Raw genomic sequence first — 20,408 nt, 5'->3', positions numbered from 1 at the left:
GTAAAAGGAGTGCCACTGTTTTATCACTTTTGCAAAACTTTTTTATGTATAATTTACTAAAAGGCAGCTGAATATTCACATTTGATACTGCACTCAATCTGTTGAGAGACTATACATCATGTACCTCTGGAAAACTACATTGTACAGTCAATGAGAAAACAACAGTAAAAAAGGCAAATAACATTTTAGTATAAATATATAAAGTTTCCATCTCATGCCCATTTGAAAAGGGTGCCCAGGGAGGTCCCCAGGCCACACTCTGAGAACCACTGCACCAGTGCAGAGCACGCATCACAAAATTGAAAGGCATAGTCTCAGAAACGCATTTACCTAAAATAGATTGCAAGTTTTTTATTAAATCATTTATTTAAGAATTATTATTAAGTGCATATTATGTTCCAGGGCCTCTTACAGGCACAGAAAACAAAAGAAAACCCCCCCTACTTTGAAGTATTTAGATTTTAGATGGGAGAGAACAATATTCAATAAACAAACAATCACGTCTTCTGTAACTGGTATGAGGAAAAATAAAAGCAGGATCTTTAAAAATAGGATGGGTCAGGGGAGGCCCAACAGAGTAAGTGGCACTTGAACAAAGATCTGAAGGTGAGGAAGCAAGCCGTGAGGCTACCCAGCAAAAAGTGCTCCAGGTACAAGAAACCTCAAGTACACAAGCCATGAAATAGGAGAATCCCCTAAGATGTGCAGGGATAGCGAAGAGGCCACTATGGCTGGGGTAGAATAACCAAGGGAGCCGGAGGAGATGCAGTCAGAGAGTCACAGGAGTGGGGGGAAGGTCATGTAGAATCCTGTAGGCACCATGAGGACTTGAGTCTTTTCTGTGAATGAGAACCACTGGTATGTTCTGAGTGAGGAGAAATGTGATCTTTCATTTTAAATAAACATATGTAAGTAGTGACTACCATGGGATTAAGGATGCCCAACAGTCCTGATACCATAAGCTCAGCCTGATATTGCCCTTTAGTTTGTTGAGAACAATACAGAAAAAAATGGTTTTTGTTGTGGATGGCAGAGCAGGGGTTTTTATTGTTTTTTTTTCTTGTTATTATAAAGAAAATCCTTTCAAAAACAATGCATGTGGTAATCATAAAAGTGAAGTTCAAAAAAAAAAACAACTATGAGACTCATCTTTCTATAATTTGGCACTGTCTAATAAAACTAAAAGTGTGATTCATGGTCTTGATAGCTTGCCTTATCCAAAAGGAAACAAGAGGGAGGAAAAAAAGATAGAGACAGACAGATAAATTCAAATTTCTTTGATCTGGGTCCTAACTCTAAGAGGACCCTAGATAAATCAATGAGTCAGAGAAAGAGGAGTAAGATGTAATCCAGAACACTGATGACAACAGCTGTCTGTTGGCCTACCTGTCCTCTGAGATCATCATCAAGGTATGAGATCATTACAGAGTCCAGAGAAAGCAGAGCAAGACAGAGGTCCACCAGAGAACCACAGGGTCTGTAGCATCTGACTTTACTTCTCTGGGGCAGGAAGTGGACACTTAGGCACTGGTTTTTATTTCTACCTCTTAAGATGTAAGTCAATGTGAGTAGTGATGGAAACCTGCAATGGAAAAACCCAAGGAAAATCAAGATTTCCAAATAAAATTATAAACACATCATACACCAAAGGTCTCTGATGGTTTCTCTGAAAGTAAGTTATAAGAAAAAGAACACTGTAATGGGTATAAGGAAATTAATTCTCCTTCTATGACTGCCACTACTTATGTGACTTCAGGAAACATACTAACCTCAGTGGGCCGATTTCCTTATTTTGAATAAAGGAGAGAACAAGAAAACACCTTTTAAGGTTTCCTTCAAACCTTAAAATCCCTTTAATATAAGCAAAAACATGTTTTTTAAAGCTTACATTAATAATTAGGATATTAGGCGATCCAAAAGATAGCTGGTACTGACGGTTCTAGAATTTTTCACCAGCTCTATGGACATCTGAGTGATATGAAGACAAACAAGGGCACTTTCTTAAAGAGCTAACATATTATCAAAAAGGGCAAAAGTTGTTTTCCCGTCATTTTCCCTCAACCTTCTTTTTATAAATTACTACTCCCCTCTCTCCAACCCATACTATTATATAATATACACAGTTCAGAGGAAAACTGTAATGTAATGATCAGGGAACTAGAAGTTAAAAAAATATGCAAGAATTAAGTAACAGACATCAAGGAACAAGAGAGTAAACAGACTAAGGAAACATTTTAAGATTATTAATGAAGTCTACGGCCATACCACCCTGAACACACCCGATCTCGTCTGATCTCGGAAGCTAAGCAGGGTCGGGCCTGGTTAGTACTTGGATGGGAGATTATTAATGAATATTTTTGAATAGGTAGCATGCATGTGGTACACAAAATAAAAGATTCAAAAGGTATATATAGTTAGAAGAAAACAAGACAGTTTTCTACGGGATAAATTAAAGAGTGCACTTAGAGACTTCAGTGTACACTGTGCTCTACTTCTTAAGGTTGGGTAATGTGCCCATAGGTTTGCGTACTGTATATATTGTTGTACACACTCTATATATTCTTTTGCATTTGCAGGGTATTCCATGAGCATAATAAACATGAAATAGAACTCAACTGTTTTGTGGAACAAAAATTCTCTTTCCAGACCAATCCCATGAGCTAATCACTGTTACTAGTTTCTTACAGTCCTTCCAGAGATATCCTACACATAGACAAGTGTACAGTGGAAGGCAGGGTGTGGGCAGTGTGTGTGTGTGGGGGGGGGGTAGATGTGCACACACAGGTGCCCAAGGGAGACAGAAAAAAACAAACTGACTCCATTACTGTGCCTCATCAAGATCAGGTGTATATCATGGGACCAAAGCATACCTAAGGAACTGCTTCAATCCTCTTCTCTACAAGGGAAATCCCTCCCACTGTTACAGAGTTATAAACTAGTAAGATGATACGAGCTGAATGCAGGGGCAGGGCCTGCCTGATCAAAGCATTACATATTAGCTGTCAAAAGCTGAGCCCCATAATTTCTCTATTCTAAAATACACGAGACTCAGTGCTGTGCCCCAATATTTCCTTACTCTTAACTTCAGAAATCCCAAATAACTAAGATAATTAGTCTTCTAATCATAATGATCTAGATAGGTTTCCTATGTAGAAACCTATCTAACCATAATGATCTAGATTGGTGACAAATACTTTAATCCTCTAACTGTGGCTTGATCAGAACACTTAGATTTAGCAATACACATCACAGGAAGACAGGGCACACTGCACATCCTGAGATGTGGAACAATTTCTATTTTGAAAGTCATGCTTTCAAGAGCATCTGCTTTGGACAAGGACTGGCTAAGATACAGGATAGTGGTTAGAAATGGATTCATTTCTTAATGCAGAACAGATCTCAAAACACTTCAACGAATTCTTGATTTAAAAGGCTTATGCCTATTTATTGGGGGAAGCATGCCAAACTATTCTTCATTCATTTAAATTAAAAAACTTTCTGAGGTTCTACACGTGCCAAAGTCAGGAGCCAACATATAGATGAATATATTGCCTTTGAGAAGCTAATAACCCAGTTAAGGAGGCAGGTAATAATGATAATTAGTCTACATTGTAAGGTGGTGCTGTGTTGGAACAGAGAGAAGGAAGGGTTGACTCTATCGAGAGAGGCTTCACAGAAAGGCAATATCTGAACTGGATCTCAGGGGTCAGTAAGAGACCACCATAAGTAAGCAGGATGAAAGTCTTTTCATGCAACATGCCTCACCAAAATCTCCAAGCTCCAAATACTACAAGAAAACTGTCAGTAAATATATAATGTACCCTGGAATTTTGCTATAATATTCAGTATCCTAAAGTTTAATTTAGGGTAAAGATTTTGCATCTTGAATCTTGTCTTAAAGAGGTTTAATTACTTTAAAAATCTTATTAAACAGTAGCTTCACCTATAAAGCATACATTCATAGAGTTCCAAATATTTTACTCCTAAAAAGCCTATGGCTCACATAGTATAAATCTCTTGACAATTTTCTTTAATGGCTATGGCCAGGTGACTCAGTTTGGAGCATTACTCTGTGCACCAAAAGGTTGTGGGTTCAATTCCCAGTCAGAGCACATACCTAGATTGCAGGTTCGATCTCTAGTCTGGGCATATGCAGAAGGCAACCAATCAGTATTTCTCTCCCCACCTCTCTAAAATTAACAAACATGTCCTCAGATGAGAATTTTTAAAAAAACAAGTAAGGCTGGCTTTTAGTTTATTAACACTTCATAATAGATGCTCTTTCATTTCCCATTATAAATGCAGCTGTCATATTACTGTTATAATCTGTAACTTCTAAAGGCTACAGCTTAAGAAAACAGTAACAATTTCATAAAACCAACACATTATTACAGTTTTTGAAGATTTAAGAATCACAACTACTACAGAAATCGGCTTCCTATTATTCCTTGCTATACCCAGTTTCTCTACTTTAAACATACATGCAAAAAAGGTCCATATCCATGCTGTTCTCTGCAGGCCTTTCATCCTACCTGTATCCAACACCCTTGTCAATTTCATCTACACTAGTCTTACATTCTATTATCCTTTGAAAGTTTTATGAAGTAGTTGGCCCAACAGATGGGTGGCTAGCTCTGCCCAACATATGTCACAGGAAAAACAGCTCTTGGTCAAGACAACAAAATAAGTAAATCCCTTTCCCTTATCCACCTGGGAACAGTGAGACTCCTCAGGTAAAAGCAAATGATCTTTTAACATTTATTAAGAAAAGTTACTGGAATGAGGTGAGCTGTAAGTAAAAGATGATCAAAGAAGGGAGAACGAGTTCAAAGGCTAACATCTACTCCCTAAGATGAACTCTGCACTTGCCCACAGAAAATCGGAATACAGAGAAGAAAAAATAATCTGAGTTAGTGTAACAGGGAGCTATTTCATCAAAGACAGATGGGAAACATTCAGATAAGCACATTATCTTGTTTAGAATACAGAGCTCAACAAATCTGGGGGAGGAAAAGGAAAGGCAACCTGGAACGCATTGCATAGATGTACAGAAAAACTCAAATGAACAATGACTTATTCTGGTCTTATTTATAAAAACAGAAGAGTAGCAATATCTTTTCTCTTTGCTCCTTACCTGTTGATAAAGCTTAAACAGAGAGCATCTGATCCTGTCTTCAGATGGATATCTGTGTCTTTCAACATACTATCTAAGCGCTCCCCAAGGAGAACAGTGAGACCAATTCTGCCAGAGACAGTATCTGGCAGAATGAAGGAGTCTCATTCTCCTCTGAGTTAAGGCCAGTGGATGGGAAGAGGTCCTCAAATGCCACTTGTATGAATCTATCAAGATAGGCTATGAAACAGGAAAACACTACAGACTACATTTTAGCAGAAGTCTAAAAATAACAAAAGAACATTCCCTATTTTTAGATATCTAACTTACAGATTTAAAAATAGTAAAAGTAAAACAAAACATTAAAAACAAACTGGAATTTTTTAATGTTTTAAAAGATCCTTTTGAGTTGGGAAAACCGTTTTAAGAGAAAAAACTTCCAAAATCCTGCATTCTGTGTTTGCTGCCTCCTTGCTCAAACTTTCCCATCTCCAAAATTTAGAGTCCCAATCCTATGTGTTATCAAGAGCACTTCCAAAGAACCAAAAGACAATACAGAAAGAAGGTTATACCACAAAAGAAAAAGAACAGCAAAGGAAAACATTTTAAATATGCTTTCACGTTATGACATACATAGACATAAAAATAGAGTATGTATTATTGCCTAAAGACAGTAATGGTATAAAACAGCAAAAACAGGTTATCTTATATTAAAAGCAGTGTCACAGATGATACAATAGTTGATTAAAGGAAAATAGTTATTTTTCCCCCACATAAATTTCCTCACTGAACAGTTTTAAGGTCAGTAAATATCTAATTTGAAGTTGTCTAAATAATTAGAATTTGCAATTAGAAAACATTATTAGCATTTTTACAATAAAAATCTGAAAATAAATACATTTACTGGGCCATTAATCTACTCCCAACTATCTTCCTCCCCATCTCCATCCAATCCAAGTGTAAATATTCCCAACCTTTCTTAAGAAACCTATGGCAAATAGGGTTTGCAAGAAATATGCGAATTACCGGACTGCACAGCCATCATTAACATCTCAGGTTCCAGTAGTGTCATGACAGATTCTTCTCAGAGATAACAGCCCACAAATATAATGAAAAAATTCAAAGTCGCAGAACAAAGATGTTGTCTTCAGAGGCTACTGAAGCTTCTGTAAATTCAGCCTCATGCCTTATGTTCAAATCAGACTGCGAGGACTCACTCCCCTTTTCCAGCACCCTTTAGACAAGTCAAGATGGCACAGAGTTGAATTACTGCCGACAGGAAACCAAAAAAGCTCTTAAGTTAAGACATATGAAGTGTGGTTAGAAGGGTGAGGGAGCTCCTCCCCTTGCTATTTGTCTGAGGGGGGGTGGGGGCGGGAGGAAGGAGAGAGGACTACAGAAAGAGACCTTCGGAACACCAATCAACTGCTTTTTCCCCCACTCTCTTTTAAAAAAGGGAGGATGAGGTTCTGTTCAAAATCTTAGTTTAAGGGACTCTGCTGCTATGCAGCATAGAGCAACAGATTAAACACAATCCAAACAACTCAATCCTGTGAAAGAAACAGCCCAATTACTGACCCACTGCTGGGAGGTGAGGATGAGGCATAGGCACACAGAAACACATACATCCAAATAAATATGTACAGTGAGTTAGTTTTCTGAAAAAGAGTTCCAATGGCTTTTTCCTATGTGATATTTATAGATAACAGGCTAAGGAAGTTGCATATTTAACCACAGAAGCTCAACTATTTCTCCACCCCCACTCCAATTAAAATATCTGTTTCAAAAAGTCATCTGAATACATTCCAAAGCTGTAATCTGTCTTTCAGATCTGCCAATCCCCAATAAGACCCCTGACTCGTTCCTACGTGAGACATACGATCCGTGAATAGACAGCTTACTAATGTTATTTGACTTTTCTAAAATGCTTTATGATCTTGCTAGATATATGAAGCACATAAGACAACATTTCCAATACATAAGAATTTCCTTTTCCTGAGGAATTTCCTTTTCCTGATAAAGAAATTTCAATTCTTTTTTTTACTACCACAGAGTGGGATCTTCTGAATTAGAATGAACATGGGCACTTTAGCCTCCATGACAAAACCAAAAACAAACTAAAATCCTTTTAAATTACAGCAATTTTCACTTACCCAAAATTATAAGCTCATTCATTCCCTTCACAGTATTTTTTACTAACTGATATTCACAAGGATATTTAGATGCTTTTTAGCATATTTAATTGACTTTTAAATAGCTGAAAACTAGAAATCCATGTTTATATGTTTACCTAGAAATCCTCAACTTTCTGATTAACTCTCAGTCTGTATCTTGACAGCCTATCGCTACAAACTCAGCTTAGCAAATGCCTAAATGCTTTTGTAGTCAAATAAATTATAAATGAAAGCACTAAGACACCTAAAAAAGAAAACTCTCAGAATGACCAAGGGCAATGTTTTATTGTTAGAAAAGCAAAGCAATGCAAATTTGGGGTGGTGAATATTCTGTGTTTAAGAGAAAAACTCCCTTTCTTTCTCACTCAAACAACATCACATTAAAAAAAAGGTCTATAGAACTGTGGGAATGACTCAACAGGCAACATCAGAGGGGCAGGCAGTGTGGGCTACATGCTGCTCTGGAAAGACAGAATCATTCTCTCTGGCCCCTTCTGGCAACCAAGCTCTCAAACTGTCTTATGAAAAATGGGTAAATTTCAACTCTCATACTATGTAACAGTCTGGTCAGATGTTAGCAACTAAAGGAAAAGCATCCCTAAAAGGCTGAGTCATTTTTTTGTCCCTATGTGGGCTGTACAATTTGCTGTGTAAGGGTATTTTAAGTGAAACAAGTTCTCACAGTTCTGCACTTACTGGAAAATATATACAAATTATAAGATTTATGCACAGAAGGTGGTTAGAAGAGCAGAGGGCTGCTTCCCTCCTGCCAAAGCTTCTCTCTTTGCTGTTTAAGAGTGCTCGGAAGACTACAACAATATTCCAGCTCTATACATATTGATAAGTTACATGGTTGGGGGCAACAGTAACCTATCACATTGTAACTGACTGGTTAATTTTTTCACAGTAATTCCACAACCATCATTTATCTCATCTGAACTTTGGGATAAAAAGAGCTAAAGAGCTATTTTTAAAACATCTAAAAAATTAACCTTAAAAAAAGGAAATAACAAGCAATATAATTTTTGCTTACTGCTAAGATTTTGCATTTACCCCAGCATATGAGCACAGTGACGGGTTTCACAAATCTAAGTTTGAACTCCTATGGCAGCTTCAGTTCCACTATTTTTGTACAAATTATCAAAAATTTCATAGAAACTTCCGGCCAAGATGGAGGCATAGGTAGACATACCACTGTGCCTCCTCGCACAACCAAAATAAGGACAAGGAAAATTTAGAAACAAAATAACAACCATAACTGACAGAAAAGTAAACTGTACAGAAGTCCGACAGCCAAGGAGCTGAAATGTGTATTCATCCAGACTGATAGGCAGGGTGAAGTTGGGCGGACAGGGGTCGAGGCACAAGAAGTGGTGGCACCGGGGCCCAAGGCACCCCTGGGGCACAAGACAGCAGAGGGTGGACCCTGGGCATGCAGCAGGTAGCTGGCAGACCCAGCGAGGCAGCAATTGTGAAGTGGGGCACTGCACGCAAGGTGGCTGGCTGACCGGGCAGCAGTTCCATATTCGCATGCAGATAACTGGGGAGTAAGATAGACCTCGCAACCCAGGGTCCCAGCGCCGGGAAATAAAGCCTCAAAACACCAATTGAAAACACCTGTGGTGTTGAGGCGCAGGGAGAGACTCTGAACCTCACAGAAGAATTCATTGGAGAGACCTACAGGATTCTAGAACGTACACAAGCCCGCCCAAAGAGGAATCAGCACTGGAAAGGCCCAGTTTACTTGGGGGAAGTGGCGGAAGGAACTGAGGTCCAATAGAGAGAGGAGCAAAGCGCCATATTTTTCTTTCTCCGACCCCACTCCCATATACAGCATCACAACCCAGCGACTTGGGTTGCCCTGCCCTGGTGAACACCTAAGGCTCTGCCTTTCAGTACGTAGTAACAAGACCAAAAAAAAAAAAAAAAAAAAAAAAGAGGCCGAAACAGAAGAACAGATCAAAGATCCAGAAATAATACAACTAAGCAACCAAGACATAGCCAACCTACCAGATGCACAGTTCAAAGCACTGGTGATCAGGATGCTCACAGAAGTGGCTGAATTTGGTCACAAATTAGATGAAAAAAATGAAGGCTATGCTAAGTGAAATGAAGGAAAATGCACAGGAAACCAAATGATATGCATGGGAAGGAAACTGGGACTCAAATCAATGATCTGAAGCAGAAGAAAGAAACAAACAACCAAACAGAAAAGAATGAAGAAACAAGAACTCAAAAAATGAGGAGAGGCTTAGGAACCTCCAGGACACCTTTAAATGTTCCAACATGTGAATTATAGGGCTACCAGAAGGAAAAGAGGAAGAGCAACAAGTGGAAAACTTATCTGAACAAATAATAAAGGAGAATTTCCCCAATCTGGCAAAGGAAATAGACTTCCAGGAAATCCAGGAAGCTCAGAGAGTCCCAAAGAAGTTGGACACAATAAGAAACACACCAAGGCACATCATCATTACATTAGCCAAGATTAAAATGAAGGAGAGAATCCTAGAAGCAGCAAGAGAGAAGGGGACAGTCACCTACAAAGGAGTTCCCATCAGACTGTCAGCTGATTTCTCAAAAGAGACCTTACAGGCAAGAAGGGGCTGGAAAGAAGTATTCCAAGTCATAAAATCCAAAGACCTACATCCAAGATTGCTCTATCCAGCAAAGCTTTCATTTAGAATGGAAGGTCAGATAAGGTCAAGTTCAAGGAGTTCATCATCACCAAGCCCTTATTATATGAAATGTTAAAGGGACTTATCTAACAAAAAGATAAAACAGATGAACAGTGAAAGGACAGCAAACTCACAATTATTAACAACCACACCTAAAACAAAATCAAAAATAAACTAAGCAAACAACTAGAATAGGAACATAACCACAGAAATGGGGATCACATGGAGGGTTATCAACAGGGGAGTGTGAGGACAAGGGGGGGGAAGGTACAGAGAATAAGTAGCATAGACGGTAGGTAGAAAATAGACAGGGGGAGGGCAAGAATAGTATGGGAAATGTAAAAGCTAAAGAACTTAAGACACATGGACATGAACTAAAGGGGGGGAATATGGGTGGGAGAGGGTGTGCAGGGTAGAGGAGAATGAAGGGGGGAAATGGGTCAACTGTAATAGAATAATCAATAAAATATATTAAAAACTTTTTAATTAAAAAAAATTTTTTTCATAGAAATAGAACTAAACTTTGACAAGGTCTCTGCACAAGTGAACACAATTTTCAAGTTAATGGCTCCAAGGGAATGAAGGGTAATCATCTTAATTTCCAATAAAATAAAAGCTCTTTTGCTTTTAATCATAACTCTCTAGCTAATCAACACATGTTTAATATGACCTATAGTCTGTATTAATCTACTCTAAAGGGAACTGATAACTATGGCATATCAATAGTTTACCCACAAAGCTTTCCTACCCGCCCCCACACTGGCTCCCCAAAGGAATTTAGTGTTTCTAATCGAGAGGAACTAAACAAGTTCTAATCCTACTTGACCTTCAGACTGGATTTCTCAGTTTCCATACTCTTCTAAAAACTTAGCTCCTTGATTTCCCTACTCTCTGACCTTTGCTCTCAGAATCCTAAGTGGCTCCTGTTTCTCCGCTCCTTTCCTTTCACATCCTCCCTGAGCAATCTCATCCTTTCTGAAGGTTAACTACCACCTACATACTGATCCATATCTAGCCCTGACTTCACCTGTAAACTGTCAACTATGTATCTCTACCCAGACATCTTAAACTCTGTATGTCCAAAAACAAACTTCCAATATCATCACCCTGTTCAATCAAACCCTCAAGGTACACTGCTTCCATTTCCCCTAACTTAGGTAATGGCTCTCAGGTCCCAAACCATAAACTAAGACTCCCATCCCTCCAGCCCCAAACATCTAAGTATAACTGATTATCATACAATTTATTCCTCATAACCATCCTTTTTGTTTCATCCCTACAACCAGTGCTTTATTTCAGGGCCTTAACAATTCCTGTCTGGAGTATAGCAACAGCTTTTTAAAAAATTATAGAAAAGTTCAACCATACACAAAGGCAGAAAGAATGGCATAATAATGTACCCAAGCATCTTTATGTACCCCAGCATCTAGCTTCAAAATGTATCAACACATGCCCCCTATCTCCACCCAGACAACACTGGATCACTATAAAACCAATTCTAAGTATCATCTAATTTCATCTTTATTCTGTACATATAAAACATAGTAATTTTTTCACAAAAGCACAATACCATTACTACACTCAATTTTTTTAAATCCCTTAATATCATCAACTACCCAATTAATGCTCATTTTCCCAACACCCTCTCAGCAAGGCTCCCTAGTTTTGTCTTAACTCCCAAGTGAGGAAGGCTCCTTCTGAGGTGGATCTGTCTCATAAAATCTTCAGAGTTGATTTACTCCAATCAAAGTCCAACGAGGACAACATATTGCATTTTCATTGATGTGTCTCTTAAGTCTCTCATTAATCTATAGATTCCCCCTTCTTCTCTTCTTTTTTTTGTTGGAAAAAAAAAAACAGGTTGTTTTCCTACATTTTGGATTTTGCTAACTGTATCCCCCTGGTGTTATTTAACCATGCTCCATCCCCTGTACTTCCAGTAAATTACGAATTAGATACAGAGGCTTGACCCAATCCAAGTTAAAGTTTTTCACAAGAATATTTCATAGGTGGTACTTCAGCAACAGCTTAACAGCACTCTTTCTCTCCAGCCTTGCCTTGATTTAAACCCATCCTTGCTACCACTTGATTCTCATTCATCTCCCAAAACTCAGTTTGAGTGCCGCCTTCTCCAGAAAGTCTTCCCTGATCCTGGCACTTTCCCCACCTTCCTCACCCTCCAGGAACATAATAAATACCCCTCATTTACACTCCCCCAGAACGTGTGCCCACCTATACTATTGTTCTTTACCACATGACTTAGTGCCTCTGTATTAAAAGATGTAGCACAATGTCTGATATGAAAGCATTCATAAATGTAAACCAAATGAAATGAAAAGCTTAATTATTACAGAAAATTCTAACAGCATGGGAAAAGTTCATAACAACAAAAGAATCCCTACCTACTAAGAAAAGATAGGCAATCTGCTACAATTTTCATTAGAACACACGCTGAAGGTGTTATTATTTAGAAAACTACATGAAGACTAATTATCCATAGCACTGAAGCATAGGGCTAATATAAACAAGAACATCCACTATAATGCCCTCAGCAATATTAAATGCTAATGACAATGAAAATGCTCAAACTGTAGGGAATGAGTAGGAGAAAGTAGATAAACAGCGGGGCTATGATGGACTATAGTATAAACAGATATACACAAAACAGCAAATGATCTCTGTGGGGTGAGGGGATTAAATAAATGATACCACAGAATGAACTGTCATACACCCATTAAAAAGGCTATTTATAAAACTTTCAGTGACATCTGAAACATCTTAAATTATACAATGCTAAGTCAAAAAAGCATATTATGAAGCTCAGTTATTTTTAAAACATTCATTTGCAAGAAGACTAGAGGGAAATAAACCATATACTAAAAGCAATTTTCTCTAGAAGATGGAATCTACTGGGAGGCGTCTGTTTATTTTATTTTTTAAAGAGGGAGATTCTATCTGGTATTTCTTTCCGGGAACCTAACACATCTGATAAACACGTAAAATGGGAAATTGACTATCTTCAAATACTGAGATGAAGTAGGTTACCTCTAAATCAGTGGTCCCCAAACTTTCTGGCACCACAACCCATCTGTGACAGGGAGCAGGGAAGACTGGGGGCAGGGGAGACAGACAGGAGGTAGAGCTCAGGTAAGCTTTGCTTCTGGTCAGGTTCCTAACAGGCTCTGACTGATATCGATCCGCCCTCTCTCCCCAACCCCCTCCCGAGTTGGGGGTTCCTGCTCTAAATAACATTATAAACAGAATCAATGAGTTGATGTGCTTAATATTGGGCATTTGAACATTGGCTGGGATACCTAATCTACAAAATCCCTGACAACCAAGCTTCCTGAGGACCATAAGTAACAAAGCTCTTTCCTTTTCCCCAGAAAATGTTATAATTTGAATCAGAAACTGCCCACTCAAAACTTTACTTCTCCCAGCCGTTAATTAGTACCTCCTGTGCAACACTAAAGCATGAAAGGATACAGTGCATACACTTATAGGGAAAAACTGCAATATCTGCCCTTTCTGCCACAGGCTACACATGTGGAAAACAAATGAGTACTTCCTAAATTTTACACAAAGAAAAGAAAAGCCTATGAAAGGGGACAAAGCACATTCTTTTCGCTTCCATTCTCTCCTTACGCCTCTTTACATAACTCTTCCCATCCCAACCAGCATAGCAGATAACTGTATCCTGATTCAGAAAAATATTTGGGATCAGCAAGAACAGTTAGAAAATAATTTTTTAAAAAGATAACACTAACAATAGCATTAAAATATATGAAACCTCTAAAAGTAAATCTAGTAAAAGATGTATAAGACCGCCACAGAAAAAATTATAAAACTTCACTGGGAACCTTACAGAAAATCTAAATGAGGAAATATATACGCTCACAGCATAACATTCTAAAAATGTTAATTCTCCACAAACTGGTTTACAGATTTAATGTAATCCCAATCAAAATCTCCATGATTTTTAAATCCATATGGAAAGACACTCTTGAAAAAGAAAAGGTGGGAGGACCTCCTTCTTTCTCCCAGATAACAGGGCTTACTACAATTACCATCATTAGGGCCGTGAGGTGCTGGGGCAGGCACAGACAAACAAGACCCACGCAAACAAAGAGTGAGCTCAGAATCACACCACACTTAGGCAGGTCCTTGATATATGAAAGAGGTAGCTCTGCTGATCAGTGGGAAAAGTATTTTCAATAAATGAGAGTCCACTTGAAAAAAATTAAATTCAGGTTTACTTTATCCCACACAAAAAATTAAGACATAAAACTCATTAAATATAAAAGATTCATAAATTAATTACATTAATTTAGAAATTCTTAAAAGATAAAGCGAATGATAAAGATAAGTCACAGAGTGGGAGAAGCTATCTATAACACATTTAAGAACAACAAATTAGTATTACGAACATGTAAAGAACTCCTATTACTTCACAAGAAAAATAACTGACAACAGTAGGAAAAACAGACAAAAGATTTCAACAGGCACTTCACAAAAGAAGAAATCCAAATGGCCAATATAAGAGATCTTTAACCTTATTAGAAAGCAGTAACATGAAAATCAAGAATGTCCTAAGGCATCGTTATATAATTAGCAGAGTGTACCAGGACACATGAAGAACAGTCACAGCAACGTGTAATAACCTAAACCTGGCAACAACCCGAAAATTCACAAACAAAATGGAGGTTTTACAAAATTATGGAATAATTTTCCATGGGAGCATCCACTATACAGTAATGAAAACGGATGAATTAAAGCTATATACATAAACAAATACCACATATGTCGAACAAAAGAAGAATACTGGTATTTCTGGTCACTGATATGCAATCTACTATATCAAGTATTTTCAGTAGTCATGAAACTTCTTACAGATTATTGCTTTATTAAACCCCTCTTCTTCTCTACAGTATTGTTCTAATACCACTGAGATGGCCAAAAAGTCTGTTACATTTTTTCCCACAGAATGGCTCTAGTATTGCTTAGTTGTCTTTAACTCCATTTGAAACAATTTTGTTAGATTGTATTGTGACAGCTGTCATGTCCACACGCATTTTTTTTAAGTATCAAAACTGGTGAATTTTTGTGTAGCCATTTTAACATTGAAAATGGAAGAAAATAAACAACATTTTTGGCATACTGTAGTTTATTACTTCAAGAAATATAAAAAAACACAACTGAAAAGCATAAAACGGATTTGTGCAGTACATGAAGATGTTGTAACTGATCAAATGTGTCCAATGTGGTTTGTAAAGGTTCCTGGTACTACCGACATTTTAGACAAGTAATTCTTTGCTGTGGGGCTGTCTTACACAGTGGAAGATGTTTAGAAGCACCCTGGCCTCTACCCACTACAAGCCAAGGGCAGGAGAAAGCCAACATACTCAAAATATCTAAATCAATACAGTTATTGGTAAAAATAAAAAATGTGTCTTTTATTTTACAGAGAAAACTAAATAGACTTTTTGGCCAACCTAACAATATCTCACCATTGTTTCCTTTCTAATATTGAACCCAATTTCATTTTCTTGGGTTTCTTTTCTCCTGCCAAAATGATGATTATGTTGTGTACACCATTATGTTTGTCTGACAGTTTCTAGTATCCACATTCCCTTTAAGCATGATCACAATTAATCAATGTGGGGTTCCTGGCACTTAGGAAACCATTCTAGCAACTGAAGAGGTTGACTCAGACACTAAAGCACCCCCAGATTCTTGACTAAAAAGAAATGTTGGACAGAAGAGAAGGACGGTCATTCCAGTAAGGAAAATAAAGGTCAGGAAGAGGAACTGAGATGTGAACGTGTGTCTCTTATGGGAAGTCCCAAATCAGTTACTGTGAGTGGGAACAGATGAGGGATGGACAGAAGCTGGGTATGAAGCACCTGGATTGCCATGCCGTGGAGCATAAGCTTTATCCTGGAGGAAATAGAGAACCAAACTGACTTCAAGCAGGAAAGCAGTAGCCACATTTATGATTTAGAAACATCATTCCAGTGGCCATAGGGACATGATTAGAAAAGAGGAGCCTTGATGAGTGTGGCTGAGTTGGCCAAATGCTGTCTAGCAAAGTGAAAAGTCGCCCTTCCAATTACTGGTCGGGGCACATGCCTGGGTTGCTACCTGGTCCCCTGGTTAGGGTGTATTCAAGAGGCAACCAGTGGATGTTTCTCTCTCACATCACTGTTTCTCTCCCTTGCTTTCTCTCTCTCTTCCCTTCTCTCTAAAAAATAAAGACAGGAGATCAGTCAGAGGGACATTGACATAAAGCATTATTAAGCATCTGAACTAAGTGGTAGCTGTAAAGGTGGCAACAAAAGGATACATTCAGTAGCTATGAACATTGCATGATCTACAAAAATTGGTTAACTGATGAATGTGAAAACAAGGGGGTAGAAGAAAGATAGGATAAAAAAAATTATTTCCAGCACTGGCTGGTGTAGCTCAGTGGATTGAGCATGGACCCGGGAACCAAAGGATCACGGTTCGATTCCCAGTCAGGGCACATGCCTGGGCTGCAGGCCAGTTCCCAGTGGGGGATGCACGAGAGGCAACCACATATTGATATTTCTCTCCCTCTCTCCTTCCCTTCCCCTCTAAAGATAAATAAATAAAATCTTTTTAAAAAATTATTTCATTTTAATTTTCTGGAGGACAATTTGGAAATGTTGATTTTAAAAAATTAAAAAACTTCATACCAAACATGTTACTTATACAATCAGAAGGGGGAAATGTTCTTTATGTCCAGATCTTTTTACCTACTTCTGGGAATCCTATACTTACCTGCAAGATAGACTTATATGCCAAGATGTTTACTACAATAGTATTTATTTTCTCTTATTAAGAAAATCAAAACAACCCTGGCCAGCAACTCAGCTGTTGGAGCAGTGTCCCATATACCAAAAAGTTGCGAGTTTAATGCCCAGTCAGGGCACCCAGGCTGCGGGTTTGATCCCCAGTTGGGGTGCACACAGGAGGCAACTGATTGATATTTCTCTCTCCTTTCCTCTTTCTCTAAAATCAATAATCATATCCTCTGATGAGGATTAAATAAATAAATACAAACAATGCAAGGGTCTTAAGATAGGAGATTAGCTAAATGCTGTACACACCCAATTCAAGTATCAAGCAGAGAAAAAAGGTTTTCTAAGACTGTTAAATGATATAGAAACATCTCATATTTTATGAAAATAATTTACACAAACTATATTTGTATAAAGTAAATAAACAAATGAATAAACAAAAACTGACAGACTATATATGAACTGCTACCACTGGCCTTCAATGAACTGTGTAATTATGAGGAAATTTTTATTTTCTTTTTTTCCCCACATTTTATTTTATTATAAAACAAAACTTTACAAGTTTTCATTTACAAAGAAAACAAAACAAATAATCCGCTGGTTTGAACATCCAGATGGAAGGTGGTACCAGCTCCTACAATGGAGAATTCGGCAGGAACTGCGGGCAGGATCATGAGTTTAACTCTGAGCATGCTGAGTCTGTGGCATGTCCAGGGGAAGTGCTCAACTGACAGCCAAACATATGAAACTGAAACTCGGGAGGAGGCCTGGCCTAGACATACAGGGTAGGCAGAAGTAGATTTACGGTTTTGAGTACATGAAAGAGTTTATTCTTGTATTATTTATTAATTATTGTATGCATATACATAAGTATGTATGCATGTATTACAAACCTACTTTTGCCCACTCCTGGGTAAGATGGGAATCAACAGCACATAACAGTAAAGCCAAAGTTGTAGGGGAAATCATTCAGGGTAAAGATATGGAGTAAGAAGTAAAGAAGCCCTAGGGTTGAACACTAGGAAGCAACAAGATTTAAAAGGTGGGTAGAGAAAGAGCAAAAGGTCTGAGCCAGGGAAAAAGTGACTTGAAAGGCAGAGCTTAAGAAGCCAGTAAAGAGGAATGTCACAGAAGTCAGTGGAGGAAAAGTTTCAGGTCTGACAGAGTAGTCAACCATACCAAATGCTGCAGAGAGGCCAACAGAATAAAGAGTGCCTATCTGATCTACAATGAAAAGAACACTAATGGCTTTGGCAACGTCAGTTTCTGAAGTAGGTAGGGACAGAAGCCAGAATGCAGTGAAGTCTCCACAATGTGGGAAAGTAAAAAGACAATGCCGGTAGTTTTTCAGGAGCTTGACTCCAAAGGGAAGGTTAGAGTTGTTTTTCAAAATGGGAAAAATCCAGTTGATATATGACAAAGAGTCAAAAGAGAATGGCTAAAGATAGACCAACACCTCTGTCCCAATAGCAACAGCTGCCTTCTTCTCCACTGAGACCATCACAGCTGTCCGCACAAAGTTTCTCCACTTCCTGCCCAAGATACAGGAGGTCTGTCATTTGCTATCTGTCATCACATTCACTGCCATTTCTCCCATCCCTGAGGAATGCTAGTCTTTACTCCTGCTCGAGGCAAAGCCAATGCCTTTGGATCCCATCCTCTCCCATCTCCACGAGTACCTTGCTATATCAGTTATCCTTTCTCTTTTTCTGTCTTCAGCTTTTCCCTCTGGATTAAATCTTTCCCCCTAACATATATAAATCAGCTGAACTCTCTGCCATTTGTTGTGGGGGAGAGTAGAAATTAGGAATGGGAAAAGAACACACACACATAAAAAAAATTGATTGAGTGTTCACTGATTCCCAAAATAAAAACTGCTTGAGAGGGGCGGCAGGCGCCATGTCCAGCCTTAAAGGTGGCAAGAAGAAGCCCCTAAAACAGCCCAAGAAATAGGCCAAGGAGATGGACGAGGAAGATAAGGCATTCAAGCAGAAGCAAAAAGAGAAGCAGAAGAAACTTGAGGAGCTAGAAGTGAAGGCTGCAGGGAAGGGCCGCCTGGCCACAGGTGGAATTAAGAAATCTGGCAAAAAGTGAGCTGTTCTCATGACTGGGGCACTGGTGATCCTTCATTCCATTCCTGTATTAACATCTGGATTCCCTGTCATAAGATCTCTTGCCACCTATAGCTGGAATGAAGTGTTGTCCGGGAGCCTGCTGTACATTTAAGAATAAAGATTTGTAAAAAAAAATAATAACCAGCCCTGGCTGGTGTAGCTCAGTGGATTGAGCGGCGGGCCTGGGAACCAAGCAACCATGGTTCGATTCCCAGTCAGGGCACATGCCTGGGTTGCAGGCTAGGTCCCAGCAGGGGACACACCAACCATACATTGATATTTCTCTCCCTCTCTCCTTCCTTTCCCCTCTAAAGATAAATAAATAAAATCTTAAAAAAAAAAAAAAAAACCATAAAGGTAGTCATGCAGTGGCTCATCTTAGCTCTTCTCACTCTGCCATTTCAACCTTGGCTGTGAGGTCAGAGTGGACCCAGCCCAGAGTCCTGTCAAAGTGTGTCCTTCAGTCTCTGTTACATCCAGAATTCTGTATCACCTGGAATTAAACCAGCTCATTGGAAATGGCAAAAACAACAACAACAAAAACTGCTTGAGTTTCCATTACTTTTCCCACTGTGGATATAAAAATTAGGAGTTCTTGCCTGTAGTGAGACACGTAAGTAAATCAGTAATTTATTCATTCAGCAAATATTTATTTGATGCCCATTATGAGCCAGATGTTAGATAACCTGTGAGCAAAATAAAGTTTCTGGTCTTATGAAATGTACTATCAGCAGGGGGAAAGGGAGATAGAGAAAATAAACACACATACACCCATCAAAATAAGTGGTTGCAAGACAAGGCAAGACAGAGAATAATGGGAGGTACTACTTTATAAAACAGATAGGAAATGCCTCCCTAAGGAAATGACATTTGTGCAGGCACTTCAGTAAAGACACAGCAAGCACCAAGGCCCTGGGACAGGGACCATAGTTGATGTGTTCAAAACACAGCAAGAAAGTCAGTGTGGCTGGAACAGAGTACAGAGAGCTAAGGACAGGGATAAGAAATCAGGTCCCAAAGGATACCAGCACAAGAACTATAACTTCATCATAAGCCTGATCGGAAGGCACTGCAGGGTGTTTGAGAGGAGTGTAACAATGTCTAATTTCAATTTTCAAAGGCTCACTCATATTGCTGACTGGAAGATTCCAATTGTAATTTAAGGTGATAAAGTATGATGATAAAGGGCCACTGGGCAAATCAAAAGAGAAATATCTAACAACGAATATGAGTTAGGACATGCTTTTCAAAGGGAGTGAAGCCTGAACATGTGTTACTGGCAAGAAAGGGGGAGTCTATGTCAAACATCTGGCACAGACGTAGAAAAGCCACACGAGGTTTTGAAAATTTGGGTATTCCGATTCCCAAGCATCAAACAGTCCAAAAAATATTTTCTAAAAATATACCTTTTATAATGTCCACCAAAAAAAAAAAGATATCCAGGAATAAACCTAGTAAAATATTTGTATGACCTTAATGGAGAAATTATAAAACTCTATGGAAAGATATTA

General features: G+C 38.6%; 2 protein-coding genes across 4 annotated transcripts in view; one reads left to right on the top strand and one right to left on the bottom strand.

Annotated features, from left to right (window-relative positions):
* Positions 1-20,408, bottom strand: part of MRTFA (myocardin related transcription factor A) — a 145,079-nt gene that overhangs the window by 101,951 nt on the left and 22,720 nt on the right. Inside the window, exon 1 of one of the 3 annotated variants that reach the window (XM_037160652.2) lies at positions 6,140-6,414. The exons of 1 other annotated variant lie outside the window; for it this stretch is intronic. In XM_037160652.2, coding sequence (XP_037016547.2) covers positions 6,140-6,185 — 46 coding nt within the window. In that variant the 5' untranslated portion in view covers positions 6,186-6,414. Of the gene's footprint in view, positions 1-5,134; positions 5,265-6,139; positions 6,415-20,408 lie in introns of those variants that run through there. One more of the 3 variants, XM_053662015.1, reaches the window with a different exon arrangement.
* TMA7B (translation machinery associated 7 homolog B) lies at positions 18,683-18,877 on the top strand. Its single transcript, XM_053662019.1, is given in 1 exon segment — positions 18,683-18,877. A coding segment is annotated over 1 exon segment (195 nt).

This window comes from Artibeus jamaicensis, unplaced genomic scaffold, assembly GCF_021234435.1.
Source record: "Artibeus jamaicensis isolate MK-2021 breed Jamaican fruit bat unplaced genomic scaffold, CSHL_Jam_final contig_233, whole genome shotgun sequence".
Lineage (NCBI taxonomy): Eukaryota > Metazoa > Chordata > Mammalia > Chiroptera > Phyllostomidae > Artibeus > Artibeus jamaicensis.
This window is presented reverse-complemented; position numbering and strand designations above follow the sequence as displayed.